The sequence below is a fragment of the Ostrea edulis genome, chromosome 5 (genome assembly GCF_947568905.1).
Source record: "Ostrea edulis chromosome 5, xbOstEdul1.1, whole genome shotgun sequence".
NCBI classification, from domain to species: domain Eukaryota; kingdom Metazoa; phylum Mollusca; class Bivalvia; order Ostreida; family Ostreidae; genus Ostrea; species Ostrea edulis.
Window position 1 is genome coordinate 85,494,143 of NC_079168.1, and position 15,954 is coordinate 85,510,096.

Here is a 15,954-nt window from a genome sequence, read left to right on the forward strand (position 1 = left end):
CATCAATTCTGTTAAAGAGAGCAACAATTCAGTTAAAGAGATCATTAATTCAATTGTGGATATGTTGAATTGAAGATATCTTTAATTACATAGTTGCTCTCTCTAAAGAATTATTGCTCTCTTCAATTGAATTAAAGATATCATTAATTCAATTGAAGAGAGCAATAATTGAATTAATGAGAGCAATAATAGATTTGATGCGCGCATTAATTCAATTACTGCTCTCTTCAATTCAATTGATGAGAGCATCAATTTCGTAGAAATATTGCTCGCAATAATTAATTTAGAGCTCGGTATAAATAATTTGATGATCTCTTTAATTCAATTGAAGATATCTTTAGTTATTTACAATGCTTTTGTATAAGGAATTAATGCGCACATCAATTCTGTTAAAGAGAGCAACAATTCGGTTAAAGAGATCATTAATTCAATTGTGGATATGTTGAATTGAAGATATCTTTCATTATATAGTTGCTCTCTCTAAAAGAATTATTGCTCTCTTCAAATGAATTAAAGATATCATTAATTCAATTGAAGAGAGCAATAATTGAACTAATGCGCGCATCAAATCAAGCATTGCTCTCATCAAATGAATTAATGCGCGCATCAATTTAATTATTGCTCTCATCAATTGATTTAATGCGCGCATTATATCAATTATTGCTCTCTTCAATTGAAGTGTAGCGCGCATCAATTCAATTGTTGATATCATTAATTCACTTGAAGAGATCATTAATTCAATTAAAGAGCGCATCAATTCAGCTGAAAAATTAATGCTATCATCAAATCAATTAATGCGCGCAATAATTCAGAATTGAAGATATCATTTATTTAAAGAGATCTTTAATTCAATTGTTGCGCGCATCAAATGAATTGAGAGTTTATGTTAATTTGGCGCTCCATAAAAATGAGAATTATAACAAAATCCCCCCCCCCCTTATTATGCAATTTTTAGCAATACAATTAACAGATACATATGCACTAGTGACTAACAAATTCATCAAAAATGTAACATTATACAAAAATTGCTGTTTTTGAGTTAAGCCGCCTGAGTAGTACAATATTCACCGAGCCCAAAGGACTTCGAAGATAACTAAATTATCGTATTGACTGAAAAAACCCCAGCAACATTCATTTTATTTTATGATTAAATTACACAAACTCATTAAGTTATCCATGTCATCTTACTTGTTGACATACCCCGGCCCGTCGGAATATCGGACCGTCGGAATATTGGGCGGTCACCGTCTCGGTTAGGAGACATATTTCAAGCCCTGTAAAATCCAGGAGCTTCCGGGGTCTTTCTCCTGGATCCACTGGGGGCCTCATTTAGGCAGCCCTAATACCCCCTGCCTCATCAGATTGCCCCCCCCCCCCACCGCAATTCCAGGATCCGCCCCTGATTTCCCAGTCTGATTAAAACCAGTTCCCCTTCTCCCGGTGAAAGGAGGGGACTGGTTTTAATCAGACTTGGTGTATACAAAAGTAAATGGACAATATTGGTGTCCCAGTAATACCAATACATGAATAATTAACTAGATGCAATTTTGCAGTTTTCACCTCAACTTTTTCTGGAAGTTGAATTTTATTACTGGTTTGTCTTCTTTAATCATCAACCAAATAAATTATCTTTATTTGTTAAATAGATATAAACTTCTTGTTGAGCTTGGATATATTATGTACTCCAACAAGTTAGAGCCTGCAGCTAACGTCCCTTATATACATGTACGTTAAGCGGCGCCAAGTCAAAAGTATCGCATGCTGGAGTAGGATATATGATAAAAAAAAAAAAAACTACATAAATTGTACTGATTCATATGATTAAATTTTACAATAACAGAAATCATTTTTGACTGTATCAGTGTATGCAGAAGTGGAATTCATATTACTAAGAAAAGTTGATTTATCATGAACTTGTAAATTTTATTTTTCATATATCTTTTGGATAGTCACTCTTTTATGATTTATGTATATGAACTTTGTATTCTTTGTATGCCCTCTGGGCCCAAAATTGGAAATAAATTACTTACTTACTTATAAATTAATTGTGATAATTTTTAAAAATGGGGGGGGGAGAGAGAGAGAGAGAGAAACAAAAACACCAAAATCAAAGATGAAAAAAAAGATAGATAAATTAAAATTCAAAAAGGAAGATAAAGAAAAGAAGAAGAAACACCAAATCAATGTTCTCTTGTGGTCGGTTTTGGGTACTATGTTTAACTAAACCTTATATCTTCTGTGACATAGAGTTTCGTATAAAATGTTTCATCTATATAATTCTTTATATTGGGTGTACTCTAAGTAAAAAAAAACAAAACTTAATGAAACGCTTTTATAACGCTGCTGGTAGTGAAGTGATATCGAATGAGAAGCGCGCGTAAAATACGCAAATAAACCGCCATTGAAGGTGAAGGCCATAGGGTTCAAAGTTCGGATTTCGACTGCTGTAAACAGACGACAGCTGATGATACATTTGAGAGGCTAAGTCACGAGATAATGCGTTTCTTTTCCCCCGAAAAGTAGGTAGATCTAGTGAGGTGGGTCTTATGTGTATAAAGCTATGACGAGCGAGTTCGGTTCGCTTGGTGATGGAATTGGAAGTTCTCGGAATACATCTTCTGTTCGAAGTTCAACTGATAAATTGTACCCCAGCTTGTTTCCTTCGGATGAAGAGGTGGAAAGTGACAACGCAAGTGAAATATCGTTAGACAGTGAAGCGAGAGCTACACCTCCCCTCGTTAGACTGAAAAACCCCCTATTCCCTAAAAAAGAGTACGTAGACAAGTTGAGACCAGAGGAAATTCGGTGGTTTTACAAGCAAGATGGTGATAAGGAATGGTCTCCGTTTATCGGCTATGATTCATTGAGGATAGAATGTCGATTTCGAGCGTTACAAACAGTAGAGGATGAAAATGAAATTGACAATGACGTCATTCTGGTTTTAGGAGGTTTATATCAAGTGGATGTCTCAAAAAAGAAATGCACCCCTGTATATTGGTCAGGTGTGTATGTACCAGTTGTATACACCAGGGATAGACATTAAGTTTTCATCTTAAGTTACTTGCCCTTTGGGCAAGAAAACGCGAATTTTTACTTGTCCGCATGAAAAACTTAGTTGTCCAAAATATTTTAGACTCTAATTGGCCTGTCAACCAGTAACTCTAATTATCTCTCTCTGTCAGTTGGTGATACAGTACGGTCAATCTAATTAAAATTATATCTTCCATCTGCTCCCCAGTATCGAAAACTGGGGAGCGGATGGAAGATCTAATTTTAATTAGATTGAGTAGAAGCCAATTACAATGTATTTTAAAGATATTTATTCTATCAGCCATGACAGACTTTTCCTGAATCTAGACTATCTAGATCCCAGTGGCTTAATTATTCAGTAGATATAGATAATTTTTAAATAACAAATATGTGATTTGCCTTGCCACAAAAATTTGCAGGGGATATATATGTGTATATATATATATATATATATATATATATATATATATATATAGTAAAACTTGAATATAGCGAACACGGATATAGTGAAATTACTGCTATAGCGAAGTGAAATCGATTTCCCCGGCAAATTATTTATATATTCTATATAAAAATCTGCGTATATAACGAACACAGATATAGCGAATTTATGGATATAACGAAGTAAATTTCTATTCCCCTTGAATTAAAAATGAACATAAAAATCACCTTTTATAACGAATCTTTTTTCATTTTAAACTCCTTGTAATTTGTAACAATCGCTTTCCATTGCCCTAAAGGGCCCACAATATTACGAAATTTCTGTTTGTATTTTTCAAAAGAGGTTGTTAACGCAAAACAATACTTACACATACGTTTAGCAAATTTATTGTCGGTATTGTTTACTATTCTCGTTAATTAAATTTGAAGTTTGATTGCATTTATTTTATGGTACACTCCTTTATTTGTGTTGAGCAACAACTAAATGACAAAGTTCTGCGATAAACTGTTTGTATGTATTGCACATAATTTTGTTGACATTTTTCTTTCGACATGTTCTTGCGTGACTTAATAATCCATCAAGAAAATTTATCATATATAAATCAGTGTGTATAGTTCTTGTATAAAAATATTTCTTCTCGAAAATACAAAGGCTTAATTTTAATTTCTCTTAGAGACAATACAAACGCAAGTACATCGGTTGCTGCTTTCTTATACAAATGATATACATGTAGAAGAAATCAGTTTTATATCGAATTCGTTATAAGTGAAAAGCGAATTACGTTTATAACGAATTTTTATAGACTGTCCACAGAAATTCGCTATATCAGAGTTTTACTGTGTCATAATATATATATATAAATTCATTCATAACTATGTTGTTACATCTTACTGAGTTTCTTACTACCAACCCAAATTTTAGAGTGATCGGACTTATATTGGTGGTTTGGTCAATCTGATTTGTAAAAAATGCAGTTTTGTGAAACATAATTTCATGGAAAACTACTCTATGCTCTACCTTTTATATGAGCAATAATTGATTGTACTTTGTTCAGCACTTGATTTCATAGTCTGACGCAATACCATAAACAATGAAAGTATTGATATTATAACTTGAAACTACAGTATTTACTACAGAGGTGACAGGTGGAGAGAAGATGTAGTATTGATTTTTGGGGTGTGTCAAGGTCATACACACAAAAAGTTACATTATAAGCACAGACTTTCAAGCGGGCCCTTATTTTCCTTATTTTTCTACAACAGCCCTTATTTTCCTTATTTGAGCTTTAGAATCCTAAAAAAAAAAAACCTATTTTTTTGTTGAAATTCCTACATTTTCAAATTTTGAAAGTTTAAATGAATTTAAATTTGACATAAAGTAAGTGTTGGAATTATTAAATTTAGTCTTAGTATACATTCAGAAAATGAATATGTTGATTAAATGTACATCTCAGAAGACATCTTGATGGTTATCAGCTATATTCAGCATTGATTGTGAGCCATGGGAGTCCACCTGAATTATATCATGGTTTGTGCTGAATGCCGAATATGGCTGTTAATGACCACTGGTATGATCTTCTGAGTGGGTAATTAGTTTTTGTATTATTGCTCTTGCAAATGGTGAGTAAAACATGATTTAACCCTTATTTTTGTCTAGGAAGCCCTTTAAAATCCTTTTTAAAAAAAGGCCCTTATTATTTAATAATTTTGCCCTAAAAATGGCCCTTATTTTTTGCAAAATGTCACTTGAAAGCCTGTAAGCATACTGTGCTTTGCTATCCATTGATTTAATTATACCCTCTCTCTCAGTAATGGAAGATTTGGGGGGGCATATAGTTTTTGGTCTGTCTGCTTGTCTGCAAAACTTTTAACGTTGGCTATAACTTTGACTACTTCGTGCTAGGATTTTCATATTTCGCCTTTCTTTAAAGGGACTGATTCACGATTTTCCCCCAAATTTTGTTTTTCACTTTTAATGATCAAAATCTATTGTCTAATGTGTGTAAAAGATTAGAGTTTATAATAAAAAATAATTTGTTTTGTAAACATAGATTGCGGTATGTTATTGTTTACGAACGTTTCAAAAGAAATGGATATCGATCTAAGTTTATTATATCTTTCATATTTCAAGCATTCTTTGGGTAAAATGTGTCATCTAAAAGTTAAAATTTGTGACTATGCAAAATTAAGATGCTTTATATTACAAAATTAACATTTCTCTGGTTTGTTTGTATACATGAAAAGACTCTCGTCTTTGTTTACATAACACAGATTTAAGGCTACAATATTGCTTTTATTCTTGCGTTCAGAAGTTCAAAATTTTGGCAGTCAAATCGTGAACCAGTCCCTTTAAGTACCAGAATTACAGTACTTTGCTGCCAAATTTTTTATCAATCATAAAGTTTGAATTTCACTTAGTTAAAATATTTCATCCTTGTAGTCCATACGGCACATAAACAAAAAATGCTTCTTAAACTACGTCCCTCAGGAAGAATGTTGATTCAAAATTGTCCAATATTTAAGATTATTAAGTTGTGAAGCAACACTTACCTATATAATCTTCAGCATAGAATAAAAGTCGATAAAGATCAAAAGAATAATGGATTGGCAATCAGATTCCACATTGTAAAGTCATCCTACTGATCTGTGCTTATCATATATCAACACACACAGGGTAGTGAACAGTTTACATTGTAAACAACACAAAAGAAATTCTCTTTTCATGAAAATTCTTTATTTTATCTTATTGTTATGAACTCTAATTAGAACAGTGTTGTGGTTAGTTCAAAGTATAAACAGGTTCCAAAATTATTACTTAATCAAGCTATTTCAGATAGCTTTATATAGCTATATAGATAAACAGGGCTTGAAGCTAACTTTTTATGTCACCTGGCCGCAGTCCAGTCTGACTGATGGGGTATAATTTCAACCAGTCCGCAGAAAAATTTACCAGTCCAACAGAGTTTTCCAAAAATGATTAAACATATTTCGTTAATGTTATTAAAATGAAATTTAACTCAATATGCCGCAGACAATATTGTAACACTTATGTGGGATTTATATTTACGAATCAGATTCGTCTGATATCTACAGAAGCATGCCAAATGTGTGAATAAGATTTCATAAGTATATTTTACAAAATGATGCTTTAGAAAATTAACCCATCCCATCAGACTGACTTAAACAAATGTATGTCAGTCCGCCAGACTTTTAACCAGTCACAGACTTACAGGCATATGTTAATTTCGAGCCCTCATAAATGTAGTGATTGCATGTGCTAGACCTGTTAAATTCATCTTGATTAGTCTTATTGATATGCAAGCATCCTCAATTTATGCAGCTTTGAGTTTGTTCAAGTCATAGTCACAAGGGGAGAGGGGGGGCACAAAAAGTTTTATATTAGACTTTACACATTTAAACTTCTCCAGAACGACTGGGTCAATTTCAACCAAACTTGCCTTCATGCATCAAAGAGCCATACCGGGTTCAAAATTGTTTAAATGGAGGATCATAACACTTTCAAAGGGGACATGATTAAAAAATTAACATCTTCCCAAGAACCACTGCATGGGCTAGAAAAGACAAATTAAGTTATATGAAAGCTTCCTTGTACTAGAATGTATGAATCGTGGCCCTCCGGTATGAGACGCAGAAGGCTAATATTCTTACCCTCAAGTAGGACCTGGAGTCACCCGAAAGTAGTTCTTATATCTCCAAGTAAATGTGCGTAATGCCGTAATAATAAATTATACAAGTGAAACTCTTATCTGTTAGAAAAGAGTGAATATGCCTACTTCCTGCATGATTCTGTTATTGTCGAAGCACAAATCTTTTGGCGGATAGACATAGCCTCCAATCTACATTCTGTTGTGAATCCTTTCATTATTAGGTTTTCCCATTTTCTGTGTTTTTCTTATGTATATTACTATTGTTATTATCATTCCATATTTATTTTCCTAATGAAGTGATTTTTTGTTTCAATGCTTATATATTGATTAACTTCATCATTACATAGAACCTACCCATAAAGAAATATATGCTTTAGTTGGACCATATCAATGTAAAACTTATACGGTACCAATTTTGATGCACCAGATGCGCATTTCAACAAATTATGTCTCTTCAGTGATGCTCAACCGAAATGTTTGAAATCCGAAATAACAATGATGTTTTAGAGCTATTATAGGCAAAAACAGTGTGCCCAAAAAGTGGAGTCAAATTCGTTCAAGGATAAGAGCTATGCGTGAGGGAGATAATCCTTAACTTTGAAATGAATTTCTAAATTTTATAACAGCAATTAGATATACAACCGTATTTTCAAGCTAGTAACAAAGTACTTAGCTACTGGGCTGTAGAGACCCTCAGGGACTAACAGTCCACCAGCAGAGGCCTGGACCCAGGGGTCATAATGTAAAACTTATACGGTACCAATTTTGATGCACCAGATGCGTATTTCGACAAATTCAGTGTAGGGGAATTGTTCCCAACCTGTTGATTAATGGTTCTACAAAGGTTACCCGTGGTCACCATTATAATGTAATGATTATATAAGGGTTACCACTGGTCATCCATTGATGTAATGGTCATAAAAGGGTTTCCTCTGGTCACCCATTGATGAAATATCATATAAGGGTTACCTCTGGGCACTCATCGATATAATGGTCATATAAGGGTAATCTCTGGTCACCCATTGATGAAATATCATCTAAGGGTTACTTCTTGTCACCCATTGATGTAATGGTCATATAAGGGTTACATCTGGCCACCAATTGGTGTAAATATCATATAAGGGTTACATCTGGTTATCCATTGATCAGGTTTATCACCTATAAAAGCAATGGTTATACAAGGGTTACCTCGGGTCATTGATGTAATAATGGTCATACAAGGGTTACCTCTGGTCACCCCAAACGTTACCCTTACATGACCACATCATTGTTTGACCAGAGGTAACCCATTTATGATATTTACATAAATGGGTGACCAGAGGAGATCCTTATATTACTTTTTCATCAATGGGTGACCAGAGGTAACCCTTGTATGACCATTACATCAATGGGTGACCAGAAGTAACCTTATGTGATATTTACATCAATGTAAATTATCCATTTAAAGGAAACATTTGGTCACCCATACATGCACTAGTTATAAAACGGCTACCTTTGGTATACCCTGTTGTATATATATTGTATAATTTCACATCAGAGAAAGGTGTTCTGAGGTAACTGACACTTCAGTGTATGGATGACCTTAGGTCACCCTTGTTTAAATTTCTATTTCGAATGCATAGCCAAGTAACAGGTAGAGTGACCACATGACCAATCTTCCTCTAAGTCCGAAATTCAGTTTCCAGTTATCTCTTGTACACACCTTACAGACACGCCTTATATATGTTACATTTTCTATTTACAACAATTCTAATGAACAATTACAAAGTCGAAATATAACATAAATTAGATAATGATACCCATGGACCATCTGAACATAAATTTGGCCAACCCTTACTTAAATAAGGTTGAGTGAAAATATGCCCAGTAGATAAATACAATTACAAACGGATAGATAAAATTATCAAAACATCTCATTTTAATCTTTGGCTAAGGTGAGCTAAACATTTCACCTTTACACTGTTGTAACATCATAAAATATAATCCATAGTAACATAATTTAATTTTCATGTCTGAAATCAGAAGGTGACCATGCAGAGATCTTACCCCTTCCAGCCCCCCCCCCCCCCCCCCCTTCCAGGTGCAACATTATCTTATAATTACCTGTAAAGAAATTGATAAATAAAAGGATGATTCCAAGTTCAATTTCACTTTCACTGCATTGTATTCATTATAAGTTAGGTTCTTATCACATTCTCGTATTTAGGAAAATCTGGGGGATGCAGATAACAGTGAATATTATCATTTTCAAAATTAGGCTATTTTTGCTTAGAAGTGATGACAAGTAAATTATCAATAATGACTATAGCTCAATAAACATTTTCCTTTGTCTGCATATTGTACTTTTCACTTTTATGTGGGACTATTTTTATAGCGTAGTGTGACAGGAAGGGAGAAAATGCAACAGACCAGACCGGGATTCGAACCCAGGCCCCCTGAATTCTCTAGTCAGGTGCTCTACCAACTAAGCTATCTGGCCACCGGCGATCGAACCCGGCTGACCGCTACAGTAGTAAACTGTGTAGAAAATGGGGTGACCCAGGGTCATACTAGAATGGGGGTGACCCTGGGTCCTACTTGAGGGGACGAATTATCCTTCTGCGGGTAGGAGGGGATCACAATAGGGGTAACATTGGATTAATAAATTGTGATATACAATATGTATAAGAAAAATATTGTAAAATCTTTTTCTCAAGAACAGCAGGGCCTTGATATTATGAATTTCATCCTTGTGTATTAAATTGATGGGTACATTTTTTTTATATCCCCCTTATAGTTAAATAATTTTAGTATAATTATTAATTACTATTAATTTTTTAAGTACACTCATCATCCATTACATGTCCCATTTCAGAGGGAGCAGCCAAGAATATTACATATGAATATTTTTGTAGAATATTTGAACATGTATTATTGATTTAAGATGATGTACCCGGTTATTAGTTCAAGGTAAAAGTACCAACTGTTCAAACAGAGCTTAGTACTGTACGTAATCCCCTATCACAGTGGTAGTACGTGTACATGTATTATATCACTGTGTAAATAATGCTGGTCTGACAGAATGTTTCATTATAAACTAGCATATATAAACACATACTGTATGTTTTACAGATTAATAACTCTTACTAAGTAACATGCCTGAGTATCTTTACTGAATATATGCATGGTTAATGCTACATGTGGTACATACGTTATGTGTATGAGAAATGTGTAGCAGGTATTTATAGAATTTAGATATTAAACTTTTATCCATCTGTGCCTGGTTGTTGCAATGTTTCATAAATGGTTAATACACCTTGAATAATTTATCTTGGTGATCAGTTTACTGTGAACCAACTTTTATTTGTGGCTACTTTATTTCGTGAATCACCTATGGTAAACTGGTTGGTAGTGAGCAATTTTTGCAATCGAGCCTATATGACAGACATTCAAGGACTGGTTCTGACAAGAAATATTTGCAATGATGAGGTTCTCGCAAATCTCACGAAATTTTCTTGCATACAAATAACAGTTGATTTACAGGATATCAACTCTTAAGAGTGCAATACTGTATATTCAGTAAAAGAGAAAAAGAAATTTGATGTAAATTCATGGTTGAAATAATAACAAGATTTCACAAATTCGCAAGGATATTGAACTCGGGATTTACTTTGATACAGTATTTAAGGCTTTATGATGAAAACAGGTTTCAGTAGAGCACAAATATAGACTCTAACTAAATTAATGGCAATGTACATGTGTTTTAGGTGATGAGTCTGACATCACTCAGGGGCTGTGGTTCTATGAATACAATGGACAGCCACTAGAGGACAAGTATGGACTACAGATAGAAACAGAACATGTTGCCAAGTTCATGGGGCACAAGTTAGACGAAGAGCAGCCGTCTCTAATGAAGGGGCCAAAACCAGGTGTGACTCTTACAGCTTTATACACATTGGAAAAAGAACATTATTGCCAATTAATTCAAGGTCTAAAAACATGTAAGCTTGGAATATGATTGATTGTTTTACGTCTTGTCGAGAATTTTTCACTCACTGCTTAGCGCTCATATCAGGAACATCGGGGTTTTTAACGAGCCAACATCTGCAGTGACACAGGACCTCCATTTTTAAGGTCATATCTGTGAGACCCATGATTCTCACTTCTGCGCATTGGCAAAGGAGCAATCACTTCCTGCAGTGTTTGAAGCGGCCATGGCACGAGCGGGGCTCAAACTCGTGACCTCCCAGTTACGAAGCAAGCGCTCTAACCTTGAGATACCGCAAGGCTATGAATTATATATTAATATGTTTATATTGCCAGTAATTTGGTCAGTCCATTACCTGTTGGTGTATGAATAAACATCCATTATTGTAAACAATTTTATTTTGCGACTACCTTATTCACAAATTGCAGATATGAAATGTAATTCCAATGAATATTATCCATGATTGAGTCTCCACACTATGCATAAACAAAATGACTGGTTTACAGTAACAAAGTGATGCTTGTAAATTTCACAAATATCCTTCGGATGTATTAGTTTGTGTACAGCATTATTAGAATGGTAGTCCTTTTTTCCAACAGTCAGTAGGTAATCGGAATCCTTCATTACCTGCTCAGGTCTACAGCATTCTTGATTGTCTTTGCAGTTAAGCACACCATGAGATTTACTGACTTTTACATAGAGTGGAATTCTCCTAGTGAGATTTATCTCTATAGTGAGGCAGCATCATCCAGATTTGTACGAGGATTTAAAAAGAAACTAGGAATGCAAAAAGGTAAAACATTTAGTGTTTACAAATAAGGCAGACTTCTTAGTTACCTTGAGAAGCTACTCCAGTATGCTGTACTTATCATATTCATGTTTTATTTGGACAGCTGGTACAAAGTTACTTCGAGGCTTTAAGTATGAAGCAGTGATGGATGACAAGCCCTCGGATATTTCTCATCTTGTGTTTGTCATTCATGGCATCGGACAGAAGATGGAGACTGGAAATATTGTCAAGAGATCTAAAGAGTGAGTACCTTTTTATGTGATAAAAATGACCAAAAGTATGCATATACTTGTATGATAGAGCCTTTTCTTTTCACTGTAGCACTTGTTGTACCTATCCACCATGCAAACAAAGTTTTGGGGGTTGATGGTGGGTATATATGTAGGAATCGCCTTGTCTGTCTGTCCCACTATTTTATCCTAATTTTGTGATGGAGAGACTTTAAAAAAAAGTTAATACATAGCTCAAAGATTTCTTATGGCCAGATGGCATGTCATGACCATCAACCTGACTAAAAGTCATTGCTAACAGAAAAGTTTTTTGAGTGCCATAACTTTATCACTAGAAGCACTAGCTTGTCACAGATGGTCTGTCATGATGATGACTTCAGGTCAGGGGTAAAATCTGAAGTCTTTGCCCAGACAGTAACTTTGCAATGGAGAGACATTATAATCTCAAACTTAGCAGGTTTAATACTGATGGTGTAACATATAACTGGATTAATTAGGCCATCTGGCCAAAGTCAAAGTCTCTGGTATTGAAATTCTCATCATTTCAACAATACATGTACATGTATTTCAAAAGTTATAGATATTTTGGATCAAGATCTTTCATGGTCATTTTAGAAAGGTCAAGGTCAATCAGAACATATACCTTATATGAAGAAAAAGTTTCTTGTTTCAACAGTTTCTAAACAGGTGTTGATCATACATCACACAAATAAGTAATAGGCAAATGACTTCAATAAATCATTTTGTAAGGTCAAGGTCACTCAAAATATATCTTGTATAGAAAAAGCCCTTCATTTCAACAGTATTTTTAAGACTTATTGATCATTGTGCGAGCTATTTGTTATATGATGTAGTTTGGGGAGCATTCATAAGTTTTACTGATATTCTTGTTTCATAAATATGTTGTGAAAGATGTATTTGAATCTCAAGCTCTTTTGACAATACTTGTAATGGGGAACATTATATTCCCCTGCATCAGTCTCATTCTTTTAAAGGCTAAGAGAAAAAGTATCCCAGATGAAGACCAAGCATTTCAGTCTGATAGAGACTAGCTCTCAGCGGGCAGAGTTTTTACCTGTAGAGTGGAGATCTAACTTAAAACTGGATGGAGGTACATGACTTTTTTACTTTTGTGAAAATCAATATGTAGTATATGGAGGTATGTAAATTATAAGCAAAATCTTGTATATACATGCTCAAGTGATTTTATTTTATATTGTACATGTACTAGCAAACCTGTCTAGATTTGCCTGTAATTTTTACAAATTTCAATTCTTTTATACACAATATGTAATTTGTGTAAATAGTCTAGCTTCATAATCCCAAAATTCAAGCATCATTTCTTCCAAAGAAATTCTTTGCCAAAGCAAGCACTTTTCTGTAGTTTTTTGGATACAAATTCATCTAAAGTAAAACATGTCTAATAAATGAAGTAGTGAAAGTTGCCATCAAATGATTAGGATATGCGGGTACATCCAAGAATAGTTTTACTCAATATACATTTAGACATGGTGGACTTGATAACACCACATAAAATGAGAGGGATGCGATCCATTCTTAATGACAGTGCCATGGATATACTGTACTACACCAGCCCTTTATATAGGTCAGAGGTCAGTGTCCATTCCAATAATAAATCAATTTCATGTGGATTTATTTCATGTACTTCTATTTCCTATCTTTGGTTGTGGTAGAATGTAAATATTTTATCAAATCATCCAAATTATAATTTTCATATCAATTATTATGTATTTTATTTTTAGATAACCCATAGTTTACAGACTGAGCTGAACCGATTGTTTGAGATGTTTTATATATTTTTTCAGATAACCCATAGTTTACAGACCGAGCTGAACCGATTGTTTGAGATGTTTTATATATTTTTTTAGATAACCCATAGTTTACAGACTGAGCTGAACCGATTGTTTGAGATGTTTTGTATATTTTTTAGCTCCGAGTTTTTCTGATCAAAATTTGTTAGTTGTGGTCGGCAGCGTCGTCTGATCACATTTTGTCCATCGTTCGTCTGTCTGTCCATCCGTCTGTCTGTAAACTCTTCACATTTTCATCCTCTTCTCCAGAACCATTGGGCCAATTTCAACCAAACTTGGCACAAAACATCCATGGGTGAAGGGGATTCAAGTTTGTTCAAATGAAGGGCCTTGTCCCTTCAAAGGAGAGATAATCACAAAAATGCAAATATAGGGTAGGGTCATTTAAAAGTCTTCTCTCTCAAGAACCACTGGGCCAGAAGAGCTGAAATTTACATGAAAGCTTTCTGACATAGTGCAGATTCAAGTTTGTTCAAATCATGGTCCCCAGAGGTAGGATGGGGCCACAATAGGGAATAAAAGATTTACATGCAAATATATAGGGAAAATCTTTTAAAATCTTCTAAGAAATCTTCTCATAAAAACATTAGGTGCACAATTGTGGAATAAACTGCCACTGGAACTTCTAGAGCTTGAAGCACATGGAGCATTCCGGGTAGGATGGGGCCACAATAGAAGTTTCACATACAAATATATAGGGAAAATCTTTTAAAATCTTTTTAAGAACCACTGGATCAGCAAAGTTTATATTTACATGAAAGCTTCCTGACATAGTGCAGATTTAAGTTTGTTAAAATCATGGCCCCTGAGGGTAGGATGGAACCACAACAGGGGATCGAAGATTTACATGGAAAATCCGCATGCGGAAGGTCGGGGTTCAAATCCCGGATGCGTCAGACCTAAATCATTAACACAGGTAGTGACAGTTCCATCATTAAACGCTAGACATCACATGTGAATGTCATAGGTCCTCGGAGATGAACTTAAAAAGGAATGTCCCGTGTCACAGTAGGTGTGGTATGCTAAAGAACCCTCACTGCTCAATGGCTGTAAGTGCCGAGCATAGGCATAAATTTGAAGCCCTTCACCGGTCTTGGTGACATCTCCATATGAGTGAAAAATTCTCAAGAGGGATGTTAAACAAGATACAATCAATCAATCATGTGAATATACAGATATGTATAAGGAAAATCTTTAAAGATCTTCTCAAGAACCACTGGGCCAGAAAAGTTAACATTTATATGAAAGCTTTCTGACATAGTACAGATTCAAATTTGTAAAAATAATGCCCCCACCCCCTACCCAATGTTTGGGCCACAATAGGGATCAAAGTTTTGTATGCGAATATGTAGGGAAAATCTTGAAATATGGGCCAAGGTGGCTCAAGTGAGCGATTCGGCCCATGGGCCTCTTGTTTTAGATAACCCACAGTTTACAGACTGAGCTTAACCGTTAAGATTGTTTGGAGATGTTTTATCTATTTTATTTCAAATAATCCATAGTTTACAGACTGAACTGAACCGATTGTTTGAGATGTTTTATATATTTTTTTTAGATAACCCATAGTTCACAGACCGAGCTGAACCGATTGTTTGAGATGTTTTATATATTTTTTTAGATAACCTATAGTTTACAGACTGAGCTGAACCGATTGTTTGAGATGTTTTATATATTTTTTTTAGATAACCCATAGTTTACAGACCGAGCTGAACCGATTGTTTGAGATGTTTTATATAATTTTTTTTTATAGCTCAATTGAGCTAAAAGTTCAAGTGAGCTTTTCTGATCACCCGTATTCTGGCATTCGTCCGTCTGCCCATCTGTAAACTTTTAACATTTTTGACTTCTTCTCAAAAACCACTGGGCCAATTTCAACCAAAGTTGGCACAAAGTATCCTTAGGTAACGGGAATTCTTAATTGTTAAAATAAAGTGCCAGGCCACCTTCCAAGGGGAGATAATGAAGAAAAGGTAAAAATAGAGTAGGGTCATTAAAA

General features: G+C 34.6%; 1 protein-coding gene across 2 annotated transcripts in view; it reads left to right on the top strand.

Annotated features, from left to right (window-relative positions):
* The first annotated feature begins 2,328 nt into the window (after positions 1-2,328).
* The window catches only part of LOC125650139 (phospholipase DDHD1-like), a 46,642-nt gene continuing 33,016 nt past the window's right edge, over positions 2,329-15,954 (top strand). For both annotated transcript variants that reach the window (XM_056166590.1, XM_056166591.1), the window contains exons 1-6: positions 2,329-3,002; positions 10,886-11,047; positions 11,771-11,899; positions 12,000-12,138; positions 13,122-13,237; positions 13,633-13,739. In XM_056166590.1, coding sequence (XP_056022565.1) covers positions 2,561-3,002; positions 10,886-11,047; positions 11,771-11,899; positions 12,000-12,138; positions 13,122-13,237; positions 13,633-13,739 — 1,095 coding nt within the window. In that variant the 5' untranslated portion in view covers positions 2,329-2,560. The remainder of the gene's footprint in view (positions 3,003-10,885; positions 11,048-11,770; positions 11,900-11,999; positions 12,139-13,121; positions 13,238-13,632; positions 13,740-15,954) is intronic.